Raw genomic sequence first — 27,084 nt, forward strand, 5'->3', positions numbered from 1 at the left:
AGTTTCCAGCTCATTTTCCTCCATTACATTGCATTTTGAAAAGTTGTCATACCTTGTTTGCTATTGGATAACATGATGTCAAAGGAGAGCACTCTTCCTGACCTGGAAGAAAGAAGTTTCAGTTCTTAGTGAAAGCGAAACTGAGCAATAATACTGTAATGACATTGCTCCATGGCTAAGCATTTATTTAGAAAAAAATGCCTAATGTTAAGGTGGATTGACATTCATCTTCAGACATTGAAAAACAATGTTTATTAATGCTTTTTAATCTTACTCATTTGCATGTAAAGCCTGCTCCATTCTAAAACCTCAGAGCAGCTAATGCAATATTTAAGCACCCACTCACATATAGATACATACACTATCTACTTTCTTTAGACTCCAAATGGAAGAATTGAAAATCTAGACCCACTGCTTGCTCTTAAAAGTCAGCTGAAATAGGATAATCCTGCTGTGTTTTCAAAGCATGGGTAAGGGAAGAAGTTCTAAAGTTCTGAGACATCTGGGGAAACAAAAACAGCCTCATGATAAGAACATGTTAAAACTGGATCCAACTAAAGAAAACAAAAATGAACCTTGAATATTTTGCTCTTTATTTAATATTTGATTGGTAGTCTTGAGCTTGATACAAACATTTTTTATCTCTGCAGCCGTCCACCCTAATTCCATAACATTTCCATTAACTAATATATCCATCCCAACCTATCTTCCTATGGCTCCACACAGGCATGAGGAGAATAGTTTAAGTACCCTAATGGTCACTAAAAGACAGTTTTATGCTTTTAGATGGTGCCCTTAGGCCAGTGGTGGCCAAACTTGGCCTCCAGCTGTTTTGCGACTACAATTCCCATCATCCCTGACCACTGGTCCTGTTAGCTAGGGATAATGGGAGTTGTAGTCCAAAAACATCTGGAGACCCAAGTTTGGCCACCACTGCCTTAGGCAGTTTGATTCTATCTATCTTGCTCAGGGCTATACAGCAGTAAAACAATTGAGATAAGGTGAACTTTCTGCAGGAACCTAGATGATATATGTGCCTTCTTTCTGGGGCACCTCAATTTTACATAGTATGGATTTACCTTGTATGCTCTCCCAAAGGTCCGTTCCCCCACTCAAAAGGCCAGTTTGCCCACAGGTGTCAAGCCTTCTGTTGACAGGCTGCTTTCCTGATCTAAATCACTACCCAAAGCTGCTGTTCCCACTGCAGATGAAAAAATGCAGGGATAGCACTTCAACTAGTGTTCTCTACATCCCTATAAAGCTAATACGGTTCATGTGATTTTATTTCAGGAAAAATGGCATAGAAGAAGGGTTAAACACGCCCCCCCAAGCAATTCATCAGGGTCCTCATGGTTGCCTTTTTTTAAAAAAAATGGACATCTTATCACATTTTTTAACATGTCATATATGTTTGCTATAGACCAAGCTATTTCTAGTGAAGTTTTTCCTTTACTGGGAAATTGATTGTGCTATAGTTAGCTAGAATGTGGTCATTTGCTCAGGTGTACTGAGCAGTCAGTGCTAACTTGTAAAAGTAGAGCCAAAGTTGCTATTTAGACAAATTGCTAACTTGGTTGCAACACAGATGAGAAGGTGAGTTTGTAATTCTTATTTTTCTCTCTCTCCCTGCCCCTCAATTCAAGCAAAAATAAACTTGTCTGCAGCCTTCTTTGTTCAGAGAACTCATTTCCTTCCAGTGTCTCTAGTTATTTTTAATGCTCCCTGTTCTAAAAGCAGTTTCAACACTTTTCAGCCAAGGATGATCAGTGCTCCATGGGCATGATCAAGAGTAAAGGCAGTGTCTGGTTATTTCTTGCTTATGCTAGACAGTTAAAGAAACAAACCTGATGGATTTCTAGCCTTTTTTTGAAAAAATAAATGAAGTTTTTACACTTATCTTATGGAAAGCCAGTTACTTTCAATATGATGCTATTATAACAAAACAAAACAGAACAAAACAAAACAAAACAACAACAACAGAAATGTGCATGCAAGCCATAAATGCAGGGAGTACTTAACACTCTAAAAGTGCATTGAAATGTGTCAAGCCCTTATGACTTGTTTTGATCCACATGTGTTGGAGGGAGAAAACCCAGAGACAGAGAGAGAGAGAGAGAGAGAGAGAGAGAGAGAGAGAGAGAGAATATTCTATCCAGCTCTTCATTGCAAGCAATTTCAGAGCCGGTGAAAAATTAAAAACCTAAAACACCTGCATAAAGCACTATAACAGAGCCAAGCAAATAATAGCCAAAATCATTTTTTGATGGAGGTGTGCAGCTGGTTCTGGATAGAGCTACACTCCCCCTGAAGAGTCAAGTATACCACCTGGGACTTCTCCCAGACTCACTGCCTTCTGTTTAAGAAAGTACAGGTGACATTGGTGGCGAGAAGTACTTCTTACAAGCTTAGTGCTGCACCTGTCAAATCCATGGATTTAGCCGCAGTGACATATGTCTTGGTTATGCCCAGGCTAGATTGCTGCAATGAACTCTTGAATACTGTTTGGAAATAGCACAGAATGTGGGAGCTAAGCGTTTGGATTATATTACACCAATTCTCTTCTGGTTACAATATGATGTAGCTCTGACTCATTCAGTTGGCTGCATCTTTCAGGTATTCTAGAATGAGTGATACAACTGCTAGGGCTTGCGTATAATACACACGCAGGTTTAGTCGTTTGAGGACTATCCCTCCCTCCGGGTCTGGTCTTGACCGGAAGGATACTGGAATCAGCAAGAGATACCCACATGACCTGAAGGTGCTGCTGTGCAATGCCAGGTCAATGATTCATAAGACCACTGCTATCCATGACTTGATTGTGGATGGAGGACTTGACCTGGCATGTGTAACAGAAACTTGGCTGGATGAAGCAGATGGGCCTGTCTTTGCCGCTGCTTGTCCACTAGGTTTCTCTTACGCACAGCAACCCAGGCCTTGTGGGCGGGGAGGGGGGGTTGCAGTGATTTTTAGGAAGTCATTAGATTGCACCAGGCATCCTATTGGGAAGACCCAGTTCTCTGAGTGCATGTTCTGAAAGTTGGGCAATAGGGGCAGTACAGGATTACTTTTGGTGTACCGACCTCCCCGCTGCACCAAGGATTCGCTGCCCAAGCTGCTTCAGGTCGTGACGGATGTTCTCGTGGAGACACCTAGTTTGGTTGTCCTAAGGGATTTTAACATCCATGCTGACACAACCTTACAAGGGGCCACTCGGGACTTCGTGGAAGGATGGTCTCCATGGGGCTGTCCCTGAATAAGTCTGGCCCAACTCATGCCTTGGACCTGGTGTTCACCTCTATGGATGTTGGTGATCTGACACTAAGTAAAAGCGAGACTAAAGAAGTGCCATGATCAGATCACTTCCAGGGGCAACTGGACTTCTCTGTGACAATGAAACTGTGGGCAATGAAACAATTGCTGAGACGGCTAGAGCACCGGTGGCGGATAACTCATTCTGAAGCTGACCAGACACGGGTTAGAGCTCAATGCCAAGCCTACCAAGTGGCGGTAGCTACGGTGAAGAACACTTTCTTCACTGCCTCTATTGCATCTGCAGAAAACAGCAGCAGGAGACTCTTTCAGGTGGTTCACAATTTAGCGGAACCACCTGCTCTATCAGGGCCCATAATGGACCACATGATCTCCTGCAATGATTTTGCAAAGATTTTTTGCAGATAAAATCACTCAGATTTGGGAAGAGGTAGACTCCACCGTAGGAGCAGGGCCGGGGCGGGAGAGTGCTAGAGTCCTGTCTAGTCAAGTTGCATGGGATCAATTCCAATCTGTTACCTCTGAGGATGAGGACAGGCTACTTGGACGAGTGAAACCAACCACCTGTCTCTTTGATCCTTGCCCATCCTGGCTTATAAAAGCTAGCTGGGAAAGGCTGGGCTATGGGCTTTGCGGGGTGGTGAATGCTCCTCTCTGTGAGGGAGCCTTCCCAGACCCACTGAAAGAGGTGGTTATCAAACCGCTTCTTAAAAAAACATCTTTAGATGCGGCCAATATGACCAACTATCATCCAGTCGCAAATCTTCCATTCTTGGGCAAGGTGATTGAGTGAGTGGTTGCTGAACAAATCCCGACTATGGGACTGAAACTGCCTTGGTCGCACTGGTCGATGATCTCCGGCAGGCTAGGGACAAAGGTGAGAGCTGTTTCCTAGTTCTGCTGGATCTTTCAGCGGCTTTTGACACCATGGTCCAGAAGGATGTTATGGTCAGTCTAGAGGGGCTAGGAGCTGGGGGCACTGTTATACAGTGGTTCCGCTCCTTCCTCCTGGGCCATGTTCAGAAAGTGGTGGTGGGGGATGAGTGTTCAGACCCCTGGGCTCTCACTTGTGCGGTGCCTCAGGGTTCTGTCCTCTCCACCATGCTTTTCAACATCTACATGCAGCCGCTGGGAGAGATCATCAGGGTGCTTGGGCTGGGTGTTCATCAGTATGCGGATGATACCCAGCTCTACCTCTCTTTCAAATCAGAACCAGTGAAGGCGGTGAAGGTCCTGTGTGAGTGTCTGGAGGCGGTTGGAGGATGGATGGTGGCTAACAATTGAGGTTGTATCCTGACAAGACAGAAGTACTGTTTTGGGGGGACAGGAGGTGGGCATGTGTGGAGGACTCCCTGGTCCTGAATGGGGTAACTGTGCTCCTGAAGGACCAGGTGCGCAGCCTGGGAGTCATTTTGGACTCACAGGTGTCCATGGAGGCGCAGGTCAATTCTGTGTCCAGGGCAGCTGTTTATCAGCTCCATCTGGTACGCAGGCTGAGACCCTACCTGCCCATGGACTGTCTCGCCAGAGTGGTGCATGCTCTAGTTCTCTCTCGCTTGGACTACTGCAATGCGCAAAGTGACCCAGAAAGTGAGCTAGAAACTACAACTAATCCAGAATGTGGCAGCTAGACTGGTGTCTGGGAGCGGCCGCCAAGACCACATAACACCAGTCTTGAAAGACCTACATTGGTTCCCAGTATGTTTCCGAGCACAATTCAAAGTGTTGGTGCTGACCTTTAAAGCCTTAAACGGCTTTGGTCCAGTATACCTCAAGGAGCGTCTCCACCCCCATCGTTCTGCCCGGACACTGAGGTCCAGCACCGAGGGCCTTCTGGTGGTACCCTCGCTGCGAGAAGCCAAGTTACAGGGAACCAGGAAGAGGGCCTTCTCGGTAGTGGCACCCATCCTGTGGAATGCCCTCCCACCAAATGTCAAAGAGAAAAGCAACTGCCTCATTTTTAGAAGACATCTGAAGGCAGCCCTGTTTAGGGAAGCTTTTAATATTTTAATATTCTGTTGGAATAGCAGAGGTTGCCAACATAATGCCTACAAATGCCAGTGTGCTCGCCAGTACCTTCTGCAGTGCCTGCAAAAGGGCTTCGTAAATATCTCCCGAACACTTTACAATGCATGACTGTTAATTCAGTTCCTGTTTGTGCTTGCTCAGCCTCTCCTGCATTGAACATGTCTTCTTAAACATGTCCACATTTTATTACATACCACCAGCTTGTCCTATGTGATGTCCCTTCAGCAGCCATTTTCTTAATGGTGCCCAGGACACTTTATCAAAAATTCAAATGGGCTTACTGGCACAAAAAGTTGGCAACCGGTATCTTACAGCCTGCTATTCAAAACTGAGAACATGAAAACATTAAGGCACATGGCATCTTAAAGCTTTTAAGAACTGAGGCTCCAATTCTGTAGAGCCACCATTATCATTAGCATCACTTGTTGCCTTTTAAGTCCAGTATAATTAGGCTTGCCATTGGGGCTGGCCTTACCATTGGGTGGAGTGAGGCCACTGCCTGGGGTGGCAGGGAGTGGCGGTGAGATGTTGGAGGACAGGTGTGTGGGCCACATTCATTGTCTTCTGTTGCCTAAGCTAACCTGCTGCACTCAAGTATCATCATCATCAGTGTTGGAGTAAAATTCAACAACCACCAGTTATTTTCTGTATATGGAATTTGTTGGGGTGCCATCCAGTCCCTGAGATACCAAAAATACAGTGGAACCTTGGTTGTCGAACGTTATCCATTCTGGAAGACCGTTTGACTTCCGAAATGGTGGGCAATTTCAATGGAGAAAATTGAGAAATTTGCCTTGGAAGCTGTTCAACTTCCAAGGCGCGTTCGAAAATGGAAGCAATTACTTTCGGGTTTTCGGTGTTTGTAACCTGAGGTACCACTGTGTTTACTAGGATTTATTTTAGAAAAGCTAGATCTCTGACTACCCCCTTTTTCCTTTAACAAAGGTGACATTAATACACTTTGTGTTGAGAAATGTACCAGTACCATGGTATGTGCCCTTACCAAGCAAATATTTGCTGGTTTGACATTTGTTTTCAGCCCATGACTTTAGCTTCCTTAAATCCACTAACTTACCTGAACTGCAGCAGGGTATGAGCCAAATATATTAGGGAATCTGCCTGGTAAGGAGGCAAAGCTCAGAAGCCCCCTAAGATTTGAAAATAGCTATTGGTGACCACAGTATGTGGAAGGGTAGAGATTTAACTCTTGTCATAAGTCTGCATAATTACATTGAAATTAAATGTTTATACAGCTACAAAACAATGGAGTGGCTCTGATGTTAACTATTAGATAAGCACCTGCCCTGAAACACTCTCAAGGTGGTAACCAAGCAACACCCAGTAAATGTGACCAAGCACCTGAAACCAATCTCAGGTCAAGCACCTTGCCAGCTGCATTAAAGTCAGTGAGGTCATTGTATGTCATCAGTTTCTGAGAGGAGGCATCACCCAAGATCACATTGGAGTTTCTTGGAGCAAATGTCCTAGGGCACCTCCTAAACCAGCTTCCAAGAATTCTGTCTCGGATGACTGGTATGCATGTTACTGGAAGGTCTGTATACAAATGAGTTACCACCTGTGGGGCTGATGGAAGCACAGAAAGCAGCCGTGCTCAAATATATAACTGTTCTCAGGTGGATTGTCTGGCATGTTGCATAGCATATCACACCATGTTTTGCATAGATTTATCCTGAGAATGCTGATCCTGACTAGTTTGTAAAGACTCTGGGAGGCCCGAGGGGCTTCTTTCTCACTGCACCAGTCAGTTTTCTCAGTGTTGTTGTGGTTACCTTCTTGTATGAGGCCTGGAATAAGTGCTTCCATTGCCCACCCATCCCTCCGAAAGAAAGGAAAGCAAAACTGGTGAATAGCCCTGCCTTTACAGAACCTATGGTATTCATCCAGGTCTTAGTTACACATGTAAGGTCTGTCGGATGCTCCATGTTGATGACTGAATGTGAATTCGGAGAGATCTTTTAGCCATTGGGTTTTGTGGAAAGGCTTCTTATTAATGCTAGAATCCACAGAGATTTAAGTACAAATGGAAAACATTTATTCCCGTTTATGCCCTTATAAATGCAATAAATGTTATTCTTGGGCGATGGTGGTGATACTTAAAATCAAATTCTATGGGACAGAGGTGCTATGTGGACAACGTTCTGGATGTTGGTGTATAACCCACTGTTCCCTGTATTCTGTTTCAGTCTCCTAAATATTTATTTAATCATATGCTATCCGCAAGCTTTTGGATATCTTAAAGGCCTAGTAAACATTCGTGATCCTATTGTATATGATGCCCTACTGATTCACTTGCAGCATATTGATATGTTAGTGACGGATGGCTAACCAATGTGCATATCCAACATTGCCACAGTAGGAATTGTATTCATTTTTGTAGAAGTAGATTTTTGTCATTTAGCCTTGGCTAGAGATTTTCATTAAGGGGAAAATCTTCTAACCACCCTAACTTCAGTCAGGTACTTATAGTCCATGTTGTTAGCCTCCAGTTCACATAATCTCTGACACTGGCTAAACTGGCTGGGGCTGTTGGGAATTGCAGTTGAATTCCCACAGTTTCCCCATCCCTGCCTTAACTGGAAATTACCCACTCTTGTGATTCTCTAACCTTGCTTGTGGACCAACTACTGTTTAGAATTGTTTCCTATTCTGTTGTGCACAGACTTCTATTTTAAGAGGAGAAACTAAAATTAGTCCCAGTTATGAAACAACAAGCATGAATGCTTCTCATGCAACCAACTTGCTTAAACTTGAACATCACCTCCCCCATAACAGTCAAGTTACAAAGCTGTATCTTCCTGTAGATTTCCAAATCTAGCACTTTTATTATTGTTTCAGTAAAGCTTCACATCCTGGAGGAAGGATGCTCTTTTAAAATATTCCATTTTGCTGAAACATGGGAGGTTCCCATGTTAAAATCTGGCCTTTAGCAACCCTGGCAACTGTGCTCTCATCTAACCCTTTAACTTGGTTCATGAGTTTCCAGAATGATCACGTTCTTGGCAAAGAAACTATTTCTTTTGAGTAGGTTAAGAATGAGTGGAAACTTGATGAGGAATAAAATGTGCTGTGTGCTGCGGGTCCTACTACTGGGTCTTTTGTGAAGTAGTGTGGGAAAGGTTGTTATCTCTGGAAAAAAAGGTGAAGGGTTGCCTTCCATTCATTCACTAAACCTTTGCTTCATAATCAAATGAGGGAAAAACCAGAGGTTCCTGTTTACTTCAGTGATTTTTGGCTCAGCCATTCGAACCAGACATCCAAATGATTTCCAGAAATTGTTTGTTCTTTTTATCACTACTTAAATTTCACATAGAAAAATCAAATTTACCTATCCTGAAAATCAATAAAATGAACTAAGAAACCCCGCCATATTTACCTACCCATGTACGGAGCAACTTTTATATCAGATATAACATTTTAATGGTGTTTCTTTAACTCATGTCTTTCTGGTTTCTTTTTTTTTTCTATTTCAGATAATCATAGGAGAGGCACTTTCTGTGTATTACAACCGCTTGCACTCCAATTCATTTGTGCGGAACAACTATATTGCCGCTCTTTACAAAGCCATTGGGACATTCATTTTTGGCGCAGCTATTAGCCAGTCTCTTACGGACATTGCCAAATACTCTATAGGTAGACTGAGGCCTCACTTTCTGGACATATGTGTACCAGATTGGCCACGGATCAACTGCAGTGCAGGTTACATTGAAAACTTCAAATGCCTTGGAAACAAAGCAAAGATTAATGAGGCGAGGTGAGTCTGTTAATTTAAGATATTTTGGCATGAAGACTTGTATGATGAAATTTCCTGGCAGAAGTGGAAATTCTAACTACTTTCTAAGTGGGGTACTGATCCCAGCAGAAGTGAGTTTTGTGGTGATGATGTACTTGAAGTATAGCTCAGTGTATGAACTCATATTTGTCTACTGTCAGCACGCAGAATGTATTGCTGAGGTAAGTGCTTCCATGAACGAAAAACGCATTTTCCTGAATTCATTGTTAATTGATTTCAAATAATTACAAGCTGCTGTAGTTGCTGTTAGTCCACATATTAAGATTTCAGTGATGCAGCACTCTCAGCTGTACAAAGAGTGGGAAGCAAATCCTATAACATTATTAAGGCTTGCATCAGTATTTTGGTCACAAGTTGTTCCTTTTGATGTAATGGCATCATCAAGAGCAGGATGGCACAGGTAAGTATAGGATAAGCTGTTACAGATCCTGATGAAGGACACTGAAGAATCATGCAGATGTTTTCATGTATCCAAGACAATATTTTGAGTCATTTGTAGACCAACACTGTTCTCCTCCACACTCCTAGTGCCATGTGGCAAAACAAGTTTGAAAAATGAGAGGACAGAAGTTTGGACAGAAGATTTGTGCCAAAAGTACTTCTTTGGATTACAGTTATTGAAACTAGAATGGAGTTGGTTATATTTAACCTGGACAATTAGGAGGTGATATGATAGCCAAATGATATGATAGCCATATTTAAATGTTTGAAGAGGTGTCATGTAGATTGTGGAACTTTTTTTTTCTTTAGCAGGCTCAAATGAGTAGAAAGGGGATTTTGACTAAGCCTCAGGAAGACTAAAGCTGTTTGGCTGTGTAAAATCATCAGAAGGTGGTGTCTACTCTTTCATTAGCAATTTTTAAGCAGAGGCTGGAAAGCCACCTATGAGGGATGCTTTGCAGCAGTTTTTTCTGCATTAACAAAGGGGGTATATGATCTTTGAGGTGCATTCCAACTGTATGGGAGATTTCCACCATTAGTTAAAGTTGACCTATTGAAAGCAATAGACTTAACTTAAAACATTGGTTTACATTAGGTAAGGCTTTGCAGTCCACAAGTCTCTGGATTCTTAGGAGGATGTAGTCAACAACTTTAATGTCTTAGTAAATAAAGATCAGCATAATTTTTAATAATAAATATTGGCTGTTGTGCTTGCCAGTAAAATGAAGTTCATTCTAAAACAGGCAAGGGTTTCATGGTATAAAACTGAATTGAAATGGTGGCAGCACATCAGTAGGGGTTTGGCAACCTGCAGAATAGCTGCGCTTGTGGGAACTGTTGGTTTCCTGTTAAACCCCAGCCAGCAGCCAAGGCATTTAAGTAGTAAAAACTTAATCATTGTGTTAAATGTTTTCTTCAGGTTAGACATATAATTAAATTAGCGGAACTATATGATTAGAAAGGTATGTGTACTCATGTACCATTAGAAAAATGAGTTCGGATTTGGAAGAATATTCTTTGACTTAACTCTCTGTCTGAATTTTAAGGATCACACACACACACACACACACACACACACACACACACACACACAGTGAAGGGAGCACGACTGGTTTGCCTGCACATGGCACCAAGTTTTGAGGGCACTGCAGCAATGATCTAGAACAGAAGGCAAGTGGTGGGGTGTGTGCTGAATACCACTGGTGAAGTTTGAAAGCCCAGAGTCCACTGCTGCACCTAATGCATACTGGCTGCAACCATTTTGTGCAGAGGTTCCGTTTCTGGCCCCCACACGCACAATCTCATTCTGCCCTGTTATGCCCCCAGTACATTCTGTCCCGTTCTACCCTCTTCTGGGTCCAAAAGAACCCACACATTGGTGGTTGTGTGTCAGTTGGATGCACACTGCCTGTATATATTTCATTTAATGTGAGTACGTTATAATTAGGACTTTCAGGGAATCTGAACTGAGAGACGTAATGAGCCTTTAGAATCTTGTCTTTCTAAGGGACCTTTTGTAGCAATATTTTATATTTTAAGGGCATCATACTAGAGGAAGACTTTGAACTGATAGCTCACCTATTAACAGCAGCTTAAAAGATGATTTGTCAAAACTGGAAAAGCTCTATGTCACCTTCAATCTTATCTAATTTGGGAGATAATTATATTGGGTCTTTTTTGGACTAGTGGACATATATTTGGAGTGTTGTGTGCCCCAGTCACACAATGGCTGCTATTGTGGAGAAGGGATGTACTGGCAGAAAACAAAATTAGAGTGCTTTCATTGTTCTCCACCCCATCCCTGGGCAACCTCAGGGTTACCACAGGAAGTCAGCAGTTAAAGGCTTAACAACACTGTTTTTGCCAAAGCCAATCCTAAACCAAAGGCTAGGCTGCCATCTTGTACAAAGAGACTTATGAAGTAGCTATGTTTACCATTGCACTGTAAGTAACTATGCAGTTAATTCTTAATGAATACCCAGACATCAGCTCCTGTACAATAGGAGACATGTCCCAACTTCTTTGCAAAATTTTCGCACTGGCCATTTGAGGAGAGGGTTCTTTCACATTCATCCATGCTTACTGTGTAAGTAGTTTCCTCTGTAGTGGAAAAGCACATTTCCCCCAGCTTTATAAAAACACATGAGATCCATAATGGCATTCTTACACATGAAGGAAGCAGCTTTGCAGTGTACAATAGGGGATGGGAACCAAATGCTATTGGCTTCCAACTGTCATTAGCCCCAGCCGTCAGGGCCAGTTCACAGAAGATGGAATTTGTAGTCTATCAACACCACAGGTTCCTCATCACTTTAAATCAGTTACATATAGGGCACTCACTACAGCTACAGAGATTAGCATAAACTAAATCACATTCTCTTTTTAAAAAGAAAGAAAAAGGAGAGGTTTAATTCATGAGTATCTGGAAAGAGAATCATAAAACCAAGTGCTCAACCTGTAAAAGGTTCTGTGATTTCTCTTATCCAGGCAAGATAGTCCTCTGTGAGAAGAGTATAGATACCAGGGTAGCGTTGATTTCCACATTCTGATTTAGCACCAAAGGAGACAATGCCTCTTTGCTTCCCATTGCATATCAAAGGACCACCAGAGTCACCCTGGGAAAAGATTAAACGGAGACATGTTACCATTTTGAAAAATCCAGCTCTTGCATTTATTGAGTCTTGCATTTATTGAGTTCAGTTCAGCATAATGTTATATGTAGTGATGCATTCAACATTCACATTTTTGAATGTCTGAAACAAATGAGAAGACTTCTATGAAACGAGTTGCAGATAGGTAGCCGTGTTGGTCTACCATAGTCAAAACAAAAAAATTCCTTCCAGTAGCACCTTAAAGACCAACTAAGTTAGTTCTTGGTATGAGCTTTCGTGTGCAAGCACAAAGCTCATACCAAGAACTAACTTAGTTGGTCTTTAAGGTGCTACTGGAAGGAATTTTTTTGTTTTGTTCTATGAAACGGTTAGAAGTAAAAAAATTAATCCAACATAATCATGTCCATTTTTGCCTTGAAGTGAGTTCCACTGAATTTAGTGTGGCTGGCTCTTAGTAAGTGTGGATAGGGGTGCAGCAGGACATAATAATCACATGCATATTTAATCAAAACTGTTTGCCTAACTTCAAATTTAGTTTGGAAATTCTTGAGTAGGGATCTGCTTTTTGCTTTCCTCCTATTCACGAGTTTTTGTTCATTAACTTTTAGAATTGCAACCCTAAATATACATTCCTACAAGTAAGCATCTCATAACATATTGGAACCTATTTCCGTGTAAACATGTGGATTGCACTGCAGTTTATTGTACACTTTTTTCAATATCTCATAGACACACATGTGACTTTGATTAAATACAAATTTATTTATCTGTCAAACAGTGGATAGGTAGATGGTTAAGTTCTTTAATCAGTTGATAGCTTTTTTAAGGAAGACAGAAAGGGTAAATAAAAACACTCTTACCACACAAGCATCTTTTCCTCCCTTGTCATCTCCTGCACACAACATGTTACTTGTCACATACATCAAATGCTTATAGTGATTCTCATCATTGCAGACGCTTCTCTGAATAACAGTGACATTAACTTCACGAAGCATAGTGGATATATTCCTGCTTTTGTTATCAGTAATTCCCCACCCAGCTACTAGACACTGTGTTCCTGCCTCAACATCATTGGAAGTGCTAGGAAGCTCAATGCATTTGACATGTTGGTCAATCTTCGCACTTTTCTCCATCTTAAAAGAATAATAAAGGGAAATAGTACTTATAAACAGAGCACAATTATATAATCTCATTTTAGACTTCCTTTTATTTTATAGTACATTGTAAGACCTATAACATATTTGAAATATAATGTACAACATTTGTTTCTCCTAATGATTCAGTGACAAACAGGTAGCGTTACTACAGATGATCAAAGAATCAGGAATTAACAGTTCCAAGATCAGAAAGCCCTACCTGCTTAACTACACACCCGCACCTGCACCTGAACAATATTACTATTATACTATATGATAATGAGTTATCTAAATGATTCAGCCTTCAGCTACTTAAAAAAATAATCTGTAGGAGAAACCAATCATCAGTCTGTAATGACATGTCAGTGGCGCCCATTGAGCTTGGTAGAGCTGAGGGCTGGGAGACCAACAGTAGGTGGAGCCAATGACAAGCAGAGCCAACTAATTCTATTTTTGGATCCATCCTTATTGCTGAGTTCTACAAGGGCAATATTGAGACTAAAGAGGAGGAAGCTCTGCTTTATGCTTCTTGTAGAAGTTGCTTAAGCTCAGGCTTTGGCAAGTCTCCCAGGAAAACTCATATAACTAGGCAGGCTGAATAAGAACAGCCAGATGATGATCACTAATTTTGCCAAAGAATAACACCTACACTTCCCTATGCTTTCTAGTTGAATAACCAACTAAGGCTGCATTATGTTTCCCATTGAATTCTGTGGGGCTTACCTCTGAGTAGACATATGCATTGATTGCACTGTTGCCTATTTAAAATTTAAGGCATCCAGTTCACTTGACAAGAAAGATACTTAGAAAGATAAGTATAAAATTTATTTTTTTTAGCCCCAGAATATTCACATTCCATTTAAAAGTACCTTCAAAAGCATAATGTCATTTTCCATCGTCTTTTCATTATATTGTGGGTGACCATATCTTCCAATAATTTTGATGCGTTGTTGTTGTTTTCCAGTTAGTGAATGAGCACCAAGAAAAACTATTGCTTGTGGAATTGATTTTTTCCTTTCTTTTCTGAAAAGATAAAAAAGATCAAAGATTTGATCAACATTTGCTTCTAGCAAGTGCATTAATATTTGTTTTGCACTCTCCTGTGTTTTTGGCTTTACACAATGTTCTTGAGTCTGTGCTGTCATGCAGTACATTTCACACTCTGCATACTGCATACTTAGGCTGCAGTCTGAAACATACTTAGGAATAAGCCCCACTAGACACAATGGCCCTTCTGAATAAACATGTAATATTTTGCTGTTTTTTTATCCATTTTGAACTTAATTGTCTATATAAACAGTACAGGATATAATACCCCATTGTTTACTGTGTGGTTGAGAAGCCAAAGTCTACTGGGCATTGCACAGAAAGGTATGAATGGAAAGCCAGCGTCTGTTTCCTGATACAGAATACGTCATAATATCTGAAAGACTGCCTCCTTCCCAACAGATGCTCTTGGCTGTTAAGATCAGCAGAGATTCCTCTTGGTAGTGCTGCTGCCCTTGGAAGTTCAGCGGATGGCTACCCAGAAAATGGTATTCTTTGTAGGAGACCCTAAGCCAGAGGTTTTCAACCTTTCTGAGTACACGGCTTCCTTGACCAACTACATTCTTTCTGCAGCACCCCTGTGGGGCTCGGGAGCCCAGTTATGTCACCCCTTGCCTGCAGAGCTGGCAGCCTCTCATCCTTTTTCAAACACACTCCCTTGTGGAGTGTTTCCTCAGCCGCCTCCTCCCCTCTCCTTGGGAGTCCTCTGGGCAGCCACAGTTGCCGCCCCTGGTCTCTTAGCTGCTGCCCCCTGCCCCAAAGATAGCTGCCTCCTGACACTGCCCCACAGGGGCCTGGGAAGTGCCCCCTGGCCAGCCCCAGAGGCATCATTCACCGGGGGAGCTTGTAGCCAGGGCTGCTGCAACGAACAGCTATGCAAGCCTTTGGGAGGCAGAGGCGCAAGAGGGCATCAGAGGAGGAAGGGAAGAGGAACAGAAGCCCACAGCACCCCTGACCATCATTCAAGGCACCCCAGGGTGCCACAGCACACTGGTTGAAAACCACTGCCCTAAGCTGTGTAATCCCCCCTCAAACAGAGGTGAATCTGACTCCTTCGTTGAATAGCTTTGGCCTTTGAATTGACCTGAAAAGATTTTTCACCTGGGGCCCTCTTGGAATATCCTGGGGGGGGGGCATATGGCCCCCATCTGGAAACATTGCTCTACACCTATCAAGTTAAGACTTCTAGAAGTTAAAAACAGCTACATTCACTCTATATTTTTATAAAGTAGTTCATTAAATCTTCTCCACTGTTTTAACACAATGAACTTGGGTCCATAAAAGGTTCTGTTCCCCCGTCCTTGAAGTCAAGCTCGAGGAACTCTGGAGAAGTTATTTTCAGGAGTTTGCTGGCTGATAAAACACCTTCACCACTTCTCTTGTAAAATAGCTGCCACAGCTTTGTACCAGTAAATTACCTACAGGTTTCAGTATATTGACTAGCACAATAACCAAGCAGGGGGAGGGGGGGATGTTACATTCCTACTGGAATCATCTTCATCTTCGATCATAATAAAGTGTTGACTTGCACATGTGATGTGAGCCATTACAGATTAAACACCACAGATAAAGCGTACACATTGAGCTGTGAGTTATTAAGTTAATCCTTCAAGCACTGGAAAATCAAATTTATGTGCATGCCTTTGTGAATCAGCCACAAATACTAAGTAGTCAAGTGACATGCAATTGTGTGTCCTTTGTAAAAGTGTTAACTTCATAATAATCTGCACTGCTTTGAACTTGGGACCACAAAATGAAATGTTACCCAGATTTTCAACCCACACTGCAATATCATATTGCACGTAAGTCACGAATCCATGATTTACTGCAGAGTGGCTAATGCTAACCTGTGGCCTTTTGGATGTTGCTGGATTACAACTCCCATCATTACTGACTATACTGGCCATGCTGGCTGAGGCTGATGAAAGTTGAAGTCCTGCAACATCTAGTCTTGAGTACCACAAGTTGCCCAACCCTGATCTACTGGTTTTTCTTGCCATTCTCATCTTCTTGGATCTTACAGCAGGCAGCTACTACTAGCAGCTCATACTAGGAGGCAAAGGCTGTGACCTGACAGAATAACAACTAAAGGGCTTGCCTAAAGGGCCATGCAAAACTGATACCAGGAAGAACTTTGAAGAATAGACATACTTCTCTATACTTACAGAAAACAATGAGCTGCTGTTAACACCCAGTTCCTTTTAATCAAAGTACCTCCGCATAAGGATGTGTTACCTTCAACACGTATAATGAGGGCAGCCATATAAGGTCTTGAGTGTGGAACTGATGCTTCGCCCCCAATTATATCTGCAGATTGACCTAAGTAGAAATAAGACACACTAATCAAATTGTGTTATATATGCTGTTCTTCAGGTTAGAGAAAGGATAATGTGTTAAAGCACATGCTGATAGGCACATCAATGGAATTTTATGTTGATTCAATGGCATGCTGAACATTAGGACATCAGTTAATGCTCCTGAAGCCTAATTCAAACACTTTTGGCATAGTTGCTGCTCAAAACTGCAATGGTGTGATCTGCATGGGCATGCAAACATTTAAATGCTGTTCCCACAAAAGTTGATGACAGATAGCCTGCAACGTTTATGAGCCTGCATCACATCCATGCAGCGGCCCAGAAGTAATCACTCCTGTGGGATTGGGAGACCCACAATTGTAGTCAACCAACTGTTACTCAGGGTAGACCCATTGGAATTAAGTGACTGAAGTTAATTGCCATTAATTTCAATGGATCTCCTCTTGAGTAAAAACCCCAGCATGGAAAAAGGTTTTATTTTTCATCCCAGCTACATGGGACTTTGGCCATATGATTGAAAATAGAACATTGACATAGAACTGATAATTCTTTTCTGTGGTGTTATACTTTCCAGATGCTAGAAACAAAATGTTGGGTGGGCCAAAGTCCCATTAAAATAACAGAAATTTAGTAAATAGTAAGTACCTAAATCTTGGGATGCGGGTGGCACTGTGGGTAAAGCCTCAGCGCCTAGGGCTTGCCGATCGCATGGTCGGCGGTTCGAATCCCCGCGGCGGGGTGAGCTCCCGTCTTTGGTCCCAGCTCCTGCCCACCTAGCAGTTCGAAAGCACCCCTAAAGTGCAAGTAGATAAATAGGTACCACTTTCTAGCAGGAAGGTAAACGGTGTTTCCGTGTGCTGCGCTGGTGCCGGCTTGCCAGAGCAGCTTCGTCACGCTGGCCACGTGACCCAGAAGTGTCTCCGGACAGCGCTGGCCCTTGGCCTCTTAAGTGAGATGGGTGCACAACCCTAGAGTCGGACACGACTGGCCCGTACGGGCAGGGGGGGGGGTACCTAAGTACCTAAATAGCAATAGTTTACATGGCATTTATGTATGCTTAAACCTTGTTCAATCTGCTTGTTTTCTCATTCTCTTTTTGTCTAGCTTTACAGATGCAGCAGAATGAAGTGGGGGAAAGTGGATAATCTGTAACATTTCAGATGGAAGAGGCGATCACATTTTTAAAATCCCTCTGACATACTGTACTTCAAAAGCTCCCTGCAAGTAGAATGCTAGCATGGCAGAGGTGGTGCTGGGCTAAAACCTCTCTGCCTGATATGCTTATTTTCTTCTTGCAGGGTAGGTTTTCAGATAACACCCATTCCCCAGCAACTGGAAGTAGCTCTGTCCCTTCTGTCTTGAATTTATTATAGTCAATTTAATACAGGTGCCAGGCAATAAAAATTCCATTTTCATAGGCTTTCAGAACTGCTAATTTTTAATTTAGAATAATTATGAGTTTGCAGTCTAATTGAATGGACTCTTCCTGTTTTCCTTTGTATCCTTTATTTCATTTTTTTTTAAAGTATTGCACATTTATTCTATTATGCTACTTCATTAGCTGCCCTGGAAACATACATTTCTGCTGCAAGTGTGGGATATAAATTATGTAGAGCAGTCCTAACTAGTGGCTTGAAGGTGCCTCCTGCCAGCCACAGTGTAAGGTGGGCAGCTTCTGCAATTTTTTTATTTTTTATTTTTTGGCTATACTAGCTCCAGAGGTGCCCAGATCAGACCTTCTCCAGAAGCTGGATCCGTGGCTGGCCTAGCTGTCACCCAGCTGCCATGACATCCCTTTTTGGGGCACACTGTTGGCAGTAGCATTGCCTCTGCTGCAACACTTTCTGTGGCCATATTTGCCCCTTTCAATGCATGTTCTGAACTTACCAACATGCCAACTTATCTGCCTGAATTTGAAATCTTTTAACAGCAGCAAAGATTCTACCTACTTGGCATTAGCAATCAGTGGTAAGTCCTTCAAATGGGGAATGGCTGGACAGCCAGGCTTTGCAAACTTGACAAGAGGGAGGTTGAGTGGGTATCGAGGGATATCAGAAATCCCATGAATCTGAAGCCAGCCCTGTTTTCCTTACACTGAATGTGTTGGGGAGGGAAGACAAAACAGACGTAGAACTAACTTACCAGTCTGAATTTTGAAGAGAAAATAAGACGCCGAGAAGGACAAAACCAAGAAAAGCCCCATAGTTTGGTAGCTGCTTTGAGTCCCCTTCAGAACATGTGCCTGCTATATGTAGGTTGACTATCTGAAGGAAGTGAGCTGTCGGTTTTTTTCTTTCTTTCTCCTTGCCTTTCCCCCCTCAAATTATTCTACCTTTTGCCCCTCCCCTAGCCAAGATCAATAATAGCAAAAGTATCATGCACAGATGTGTGTGTGTGTGTGTGTGTGTAGCATTGTCCCCTGGGTTATATGGACAAATAGAGAAATTTGAGAAGGTTAAGGGAATGGCAGACAAAAATATTATAAATTAACTGGAAAAACTGAGTCTGTTTTTCCTCTACTGGAGTAACAAAGTACCGGTATATGCTAGGGGACATATCGCAATATTTGTTGATAATATAAATAAACAACTTTTATTACTCATGTTCCAATAAGGTGTTTATATTTCTGTGGCCCAAAATAGCATTTATAAATAATGACATAATATTCACATATACAGTTCTGTAAATTTTGTTTGATGTTATAATTGTGTATCCAATTACCTTATATCTGCATTTTTTAATTTTTCTATTGTTCGTAGCATTATTTGTAATATATAAAAATTTAATAATAACAAAATGGGGAAAATGGGAGGTTTCCAAGTGTAATGGGGAAAGCAACGGGGATTCTTTCCCTGTGGGTGCCACATCCATTCTGAGCATCTTGACTAAACCTTACTTACATTAAAAGCAGTACAGGTGTACAGCTGGCAATTGAAATGCCATGCCAGTTAAGACAAATATGTGACTTGCTGCTGTGAGTCTCAGCAGCTGTTAATTTTAGAAGTGTCTGACCTGTGTTGCTTCACATAAACATGGGAGGCAGGGGGAAACAGCAAAGCACCTGGGTTTTTGCAGTGCCACATACTTCTACTCCTCCATCCATCTAGACTTGGCTGCCCATTAAAGTCCTGTGAACAAGAGCTGGTTGACATCTGTTGTTGGTGAGAAGCTCATTGAAAGGTGCTAAGGGCTTTGCAAGTGTGATTTTAACGTTTTGCAACAGATGCCAAAATATCCAAGACCAGCACTGGCACTCTGCTACTGTGAACATGTGGATATGCCCACAGATGTCCAGGTAAATGAAACTTAACAGATGCTTGCACTTTAATGATTGCATTAGTTCTTCACGGACTCTGGTTCATAAGTGGTGTATGTGTGTTTTATAAGATTATATTTACACATTATTTACAATTGAGTTTGTCCCTAATGCAACTGTGGGGATCACACAGGGTCCCTGGACGTTTAACGGTCTATTGATCCCTGTGCCACCACTGTACTCGCTTCCCCGCTGCCACCAACCAGTTACTCTCTGGTAAAACACTGAGTCCAGACAGTTGTTAAAAGTGAACCAAAAAAACCCCAAGTTTATTTTACAGACATTAACAAGTTTATGGTTTCTCCGATAATATTCCTGTCAGTATCTTAACTTTAGTTTCTTTACCAGCCTATACCTTCCTAATACCTTCTGACTGATGATCTCAACTGTTTGACTGACTCCTCTTAACAAATTCTCTTACTGTCTCCCACCAGACTAGCCCAACCCACAGACTTATCTTATCTGTGTCTTCTAAGTCCAGACTGTCTTCTCCATTACCCTAACTCTAACTCTCCCACCCCCAAAAAACCCTCTGTGCTTAAACCTTATAGACGGTTAACTCTGCCCCCTGGGTTCCCATTGGTTAGTCATTTTAAAATTAGTTAACCCTTTCCCTATGAACCCAGTATGATGTCACACACCTAGGAGGGCAAACGCCACAGCAACCTTCAAAGCCGTTTCCCTCAAAGAGCATTATCCAATGAAAGTTAAGTTAAAGTCCAGTTTTCTGTTAATAGGATAGATTTGCAGCATAGTCTGAAGCATCTTTGGCCAACACTAAGTCCTGTTCAGTAGAATTTACTCTCTAGAAAGTGCATAGGATTACAACCACATTTTTAATTCTTGTCCACTGAAATCAATGCGGAGAGTGCTTAACTGGCTGGATTGTGTCCAGAGTTATGATTCCTATGGGAGAAGCTGGATTGCTCTGTAAAAGTGAGAAGTTTTATTTGGGCTGTTTGCTTGTGCTGTTTCAGCAGCAGCTTTATGAGCACGTTGAGTGGCCAGAATATCTTAAAATTGTTACTTAAAGTAAGAAGCTGTTTTTATATGTCCTTATAACACCAACTAAATGTTAGTGTCAGTTTTCATTTTACTCAAATCATTGGTCTATATTTTTTTTATGTCGCTGTGCTAACATGAGCTGTCTTACTGCAATTAACATACAACTTTAAACCTTACTGAAAGAGTGATTCCCACAACTGCACATAAATATGCACATCTAAATTTAAATTGCCTTTGTCTGGCCTAAGGAAGGGCACTTGGTATTTTTAAACTAAAAAAAAAAAAAAAGCATCTAGGGAGCAAAGTAAGGTTATTTTGAAATCAGCCTTCAACAAATGTGTCAGTAAAATATAAATAGATTACATGTTAATAACATTTTCCCAGGGTTGCAGTTTACCTGATCTAAAGAAAAATAACTGTGTTGCTACCTTCAGATTCAGAACAAGTTGTCTAGTTTTCGTCTGTGCACAAGCTGCATTTAACTCCCTGTTCCCCCGCGAGAGGTTCCGTTAAGCTGGTTTCTCATCCGGTGTATATCTCAATATAATAAAAAATAATTTGTTATTCAAAGTGGCACTGTAGTTGCTTTCATTCTAACAGTAAGAGCAGATGGCTGAATCTAACAGTGGTTGGATGAACTGTATATTTGCCTCTCTTCAATGGATCTTCCACAATACTGATAGCCTTGTCTTTTTTTTTTTAAAGTATTTTGGTTTGTTACTTTTTAATAGGGCATGTGCTGTACTTTCAAATTGGAGAAAGGAAATGTTAAAGCAATGTGTGGTAATATTTGTTAAATCGTATACTGTCTTATATTTCAGAGAAGCCATTGGTTTTCTCAAAGTCGTTTTCCAGGAGGAGAGGCAGCATATAACATATATTCAGATTAAAGCACCAAATAGTTAATTTACTAAAATATTTAAATGGCTGAAATCACTAATAAGGGTACACCACTAAAACAACCACTTATTTTAGCCATAGCACAACACACCCATTTGGACTGGTGGTGCACGATGGCTGTGCTTTTTCTTTCTTTCCCCCTTTTTCTCTGTACCCATGGCAGGGAAGGGTCATGTGTGAAATGGCCATAAGCAAATGCAGGTATAAACATACATTTTTAGCATAAGGTGCCCATCTGTTCATAATGTGTCTTTTAAGTTATTACAGGAGGTAGAGCAACAAAAGTTTAACCAGGGGGAAACTTTTCTATTTGTAGGTGAGGTTAGAGTGCTAACATCAAAACTGGAAGGAAGCTAAAATAACTCTGGCGTACGTGCTACATACACTTTAAAATATTTTTAGGATTTAATATGGGATTTGTATTGCCAATTGTATACGTTTTCATAGTGGAAAATGATATGCCCCGGTTCTTTTGTAGAAAGGTCAGGTATATTAAGATGAGCATTCCTTGACTTGCTGATCCAACTTCTCAGCATAGTAACTATAACACTGAAGGAAAGCAGAGCAGAAGCACTAGACTTGACCTTGTGTACTTGTTTTTACCATGAATAGTCAGCTGGCAAACAAAAGAGCTCTGTGTGAGGGGGCACTAGTTGAAATTTACCCTACTTTTTTCTTATTTATCTTGTTGCACGTGCTTCCTAAGAAACAAAAAATCACTGGGCGACATTCAAATGTGTCAGCCCATTTGCACAATGGAATTCTGCCTGTGCCAATGACATTTCCCCTTCCTTTCCTTTCCCCTGCTGCCCCCTCCCCCCAAAAAAACCCTTCATTAAAATATGTCAATTCCTTCACATAAGGACACAGGAATCTACCTTATACTGAGTCAGGCAGTTGGTTCATCTGGTTCAGTTTTGTCTACACTAGGGGTAGCCAACATGGTTGTATCCAACATGGTTGTAATCCAGAAGCTGTGGACTTCAACTCCCATCAGCTCCAGCCTACATGGCTATGACCAGTAATGATGGGAGTTGTAGTTGTCATTGGCCTTTATTGGCATAAATTTAAACAACAAAATCATAAAATCATACAAATACATTAATAATCCAAACACATACAGAATATAAAAGACTAGATAGCCACAATGGAGTAAATCAGGCAATTTTAGATTTAGCTTTAAAAATCTCAGCTAAATACAATCTTGGTAGTTTCGGGAGTATTATCCCTCAACAAATATTGGATTACAGACTCTTTGTAAATCAATATTTTAAGCTGTAAGGGAGTCACTAGGAGATCTCTGCAAAGGGTGTCAAGAAGAGGGCAATCCAAAATTATGTGATGTATTGTATTTGGTGTTTTCTTATTACAGGAGCAGGATCTGTTCTGGAAGGGGATTTTTTGTAGTTCCAGAACATCTGGACACAATCATGTTGACTACTTGTATCTCTGGTTTACATGGATGGTTTTTCAGACTGGAGTCTTTACCAAGCCCTATCTGGAGTAGTCAAGGGTTGAAGTGGGACCTTCTGCATTCAAAGTATCTGTTCTACCAGTGAATTATGGACTCTCCTACTTCACAGCTAACTCTTCAGTAACAAATGCTTGCTGACAGTTTCACAAGGATTCTAGCATTTTGGAAGGCTTTTATGCCACATATCTCAAAACTATCCGCTTAGATGAATGTACTTAACTTTTTGCAGGATGAAACACTTGAGATTCCAAAGGATTATATTACAACAAATTTAATAACTTACCCATGCAGAATTGAGGTTACAGTGAGTAAATCAAATGGTAATGTCAGTTGCTGTATCTTATAGTGTCCTGTTCTGGGTGTCATGGACGGTTAAAGTGGTATAGATTATCTCTCAATTCTCAGAAGTGAAACTGTAGGTTAATAACTGTCACAATCGTCAGGCACGCAAATTTGGTAGCATATTGGGTGCTACCACTATACTGATGACACCCTGCTCTATTTCTTGTCATCTTAATCGGGTGAGGACATTCTGGTCCAGTGTCTGGTAACTGCAATGAGTTGGACGTGGGTGTCTAAATTCAATACAGATGCTGTGTTATCCTGGGTCCAGGAATTAAGTGTTTTTAACAGGGTTGCATTATGCCTGAAATAACATGCATATCCTGGGGGCTAGATTCCACCTTTTGACTGAAACCCTTGTGTCATCAGTGGCAAGGCATGCTTATCCCCAACTATGGTTGCTGTTGGACGGAGATAGTCTGGGCACAGTAACCCATTCTCAAATAACTTTTTATTTAAATCCATTCCAATCCGTCTTCAGGCCTGGCCATGGGACTGAGAGTGAGACAGGGTGTGTGTTGCCTAGCTGCTGCTGCTTCAGCTTCTTGATCTCTCTGCAGATTTCAGTACCATGGTATCCTTCTGGAAATTGAGCACACTATGCTACAGTTGTCCTACGTAACCCACAGGCCCTTAACAGCTGGGGACAAGTTTACTTGCAGGATCACCTTATCTCATTTGACTGCTTTGATCTGCGGACGTGACACTGTTACAGGTGCCACATGTGCCACATAAAACTACTTCTGCAGTTGTAAGAAATGGATCTTATAGTGTGGGAGCAGCACCATTTTGAAACTTCCTTAGCTATTGACACCAGGCAGACATCTTTTTTCAGCACCTGCTTAAAACATTTTTGATCAGGCAAGCCTCTCCAGACACATACATGTTGATGTGTTGTAATTTTTTACTGTGAATTTTAATTTAATTTAATCTTTTAAATGTTTTTAATTACATGTTTTAACACGATAATTTAATATCTCTTGCAAACTACTTGGAGGTTTTATTACAGTCCGTGTTTGTGTGTGTGTGTGTGTGTGTGTGTGTGTGTGTGTGTGTATAGTTGAAATAAAATGCTGTATATTATAGAATAATATGTATCATTAACATTTAAAGGAGGAATGTAAATAGGAGAGGAATATGAAGGAAGAGGAGATTAACGAAAATTGAGGGGTAGGTTAGAGGTTAGAGGTTTATTGGAAAAGAGGAAGAGCATGATGAATAAGGTGAGGAAGAACATTTCAAGTGGAAGGAGAGCTGGGGCAGTGGGAAATGAAGAAATCCTGGGGTTTGACAAGTAGGAAAAAATAGAAGGAATGGAATGCGCTGTGTGTGTGTGTGTGTGTGTGTGTGTGTAAAATCTTCTCCTGAGTCTTATATATACCTGAATAACTCAAAATGTAATTCTGAAGGTTTTCAGAAAAAGAAGCTGGGGTATGGCTAGGGCCCTATCAAACTAGGCAGCCAGGGAGTCCTTTGGAGCCAGGGAACCGAGCTGTGCTGGGAAGCCTGGGTGGGGGCCAGCATTCAGCAGGCAGCTGGAGTCAGCCAGGAGTTTCATTGCTCAGCCATGTTCTCTCTGGCTCTGCTCCCCAGCCTGATTGCCAATCTCTGCAATGACCTTTGCTCGTGTGCTGCTTACACGCCAGTGTGTGCTAATGCTGCAGTTTGGTTTCCAGCTTGGAACCACTTGTGCTGCTTGCACGAAATGCCTCCGTTACTTCATTGTTTAAGAGGGATGATCCTGTCCAGCCTCCTTGAACTGCACAAGAGATTAACTCTCCTTTTGGTTTGAATCCAAGTCTCTTCTAGGGGAAAATGTGTTTGATTATCCATCTCTTCATCGAGTTAGGAAAATGTCCTTTTCCATTAAGTCTCTTGCCTCATTTTGGCTAGTTTGACTATTCTTAGGTCTCACCTAATCCCCTCCCCCCTCCAAATCATTCAAAGCTGTTTTGCTTTTAATTCCAACTAATGTTACTTTTAGTAATTACTTATGGGCTAAAACTCCATTTACAAGGAACAGTTTGAGATTATTTAAATTAAAGCTGAACTCGATAACAATTTGCTAACTGACTGATTATAGATAGATAGATGCTTCTACGTGTGTGTGTGTGTGTGTGTATATATATATATATATATATATATATATATATATATATATATATATATGGTGATTAATGTTAAACTTGACTGTTCCAGTTTTAAACATGGACAAAATGTACATATTCAAAATAAAATTAATATGTAGTTGCATATATGGAAAAAGTGCTCCAAAGGGAGGCTTTGCTACTTCAGACAAGTTACAATTAAAGCATCCCCCCACTTTTTGTTTTGTTTTCTAGAATGCATTTTTGAAGTTGGCTGTAGAGTAATGATACATTTCCTTCTACACTTCCCCTAATTTAATTGTCACCCAAATATTTATTTTTCCCGCTTTGTTCAACAATGTATCTACCTCACTTGAGGTCTTATTTATTTATTTAATTATATATCAAATTTAAAAATAACCTACTTTTCTAAACATGCTATATATAACTCAATATAGTTCCCAGTTTAAAAACTTGATAAAAGGACACACAGTGCAACTTTAAAAGATTATCATTTTCAGCTAACAGCAGAGTAAATTTCTCTCCTCTAATAGTATTCCAGCTGGGTATGTGAATATATAGCACTCTTCATAGTGTCAATACACCATCCTGTGCAACATATTTAAAAACAACAACAACATATTTTCAAAAGATGAAAGAGTTAAAAAGGACACAGATTTCTAAGATGCATAAAGATTTGTTAACTTATTTAATTTTATTATTTTTTTCTTTCCTTTTATATTGTTCAATAGAACCATGTAATACTTAAAAAGACTTTAATTGTTTTGAATATCGTGTACTGTCAATCCATCAATTCAAAAGCAAACCTTGTGCGGTAGGTTAAGTTAAGAAACAAGGACTGGCCCAAGGTCACCCAGGGAGCTTCATAACTGGGGGGGGGGGGGACTGGAACCCTGGTCCCCCAATTCTTAGTCCAGCACTTGAACCACTCCACTGCACTGGCTGTCTTGGATTACTTTATTTAAAGCAAACTCTTACTTTGAGTTCTCCACATTGTTTGTGACTTTAGTAGTGGTCTTGAATGAGAGTGATATCCATGCTGACATTTTCTCAGAAATTGTAACAGAAATCTTGGCTCCTAACAGCAGGAATTGCTGGACGCCCACTCTCCTATAATATGCCAAAGTTCCACTTGAACTTGTGGAATGGTTTCAACCAGCACCTTGCAGATCTGATTTATGGTTGAATTTTGTGTATGGTGAGCGATGCATATTCATATATACCATGGGTGGAAGTTAGTATCGTTTGTGCAGGATACAATTTCACGGCCTACAATAGA

At 41.1% G+C, this 27,084-nt stretch overlaps 2 protein-coding genes and 1 long non-coding RNA gene across 4 annotated transcripts in view; 2 read left to right on the forward strand and 1 right to left on the reverse strand.

Moving 5' to 3' along the window:
• PLPP1 (phospholipid phosphatase 1) overlaps positions 1-27,084 on the forward strand; it is a 93,480-nt gene that overhangs the window by 34,964 nt on the left and 31,432 nt on the right. For both annotated transcript variants that reach the window (XM_083466249.1, XM_083466250.1), the window contains exon 3: positions 8,790-9,070. In XM_083466249.1, coding sequence (XP_083322375.1) covers positions 8,790-9,070 — 281 coding nt within the window. The remainder of the gene's footprint in view (positions 1-8,789; positions 9,071-27,084) is intronic.
• Positions 5-16,626, reverse strand: LOC310689074 (granzyme A-like). The gene is made up of 5 exons (XM_083466347.1): positions 16,511-16,626; positions 14,168-14,321; positions 13,023-13,295; positions 12,006-12,165; positions 5-502 (listed from the first exon to the last, which is right to left on the reverse strand). The coding sequence occupies exons 1-5, from the start codon at positions 16,606-16,608 to the stop codon at positions 486-488; spliced, it is 702 nt and encodes a 233-aa protein (XP_083322473.1). The 5' UTR covers positions 16,609-16,626; the 3' UTR covers positions 5-485.
• LOC310689113 lies at positions 9,638-25,474 on the forward strand. Its single transcript, XR_014517333.1, has 4 exons — positions 9,638-12,346; positions 12,535-16,695; positions 18,661-20,094; positions 20,639-25,474. It is a non-coding gene; the product is annotated as an uncharacterized lncRNA (long non-coding RNA).

This window comes from Podarcis liolepis, assembly GCF_965112155.1.
Source record: "Podarcis liolepis genome assembly, chromosome: 11".
Taxonomy (NCBI): domain Eukaryota; kingdom Metazoa; phylum Chordata; class Lepidosauria; order Squamata; family Lacertidae; genus Podarcis; species Podarcis liolepis.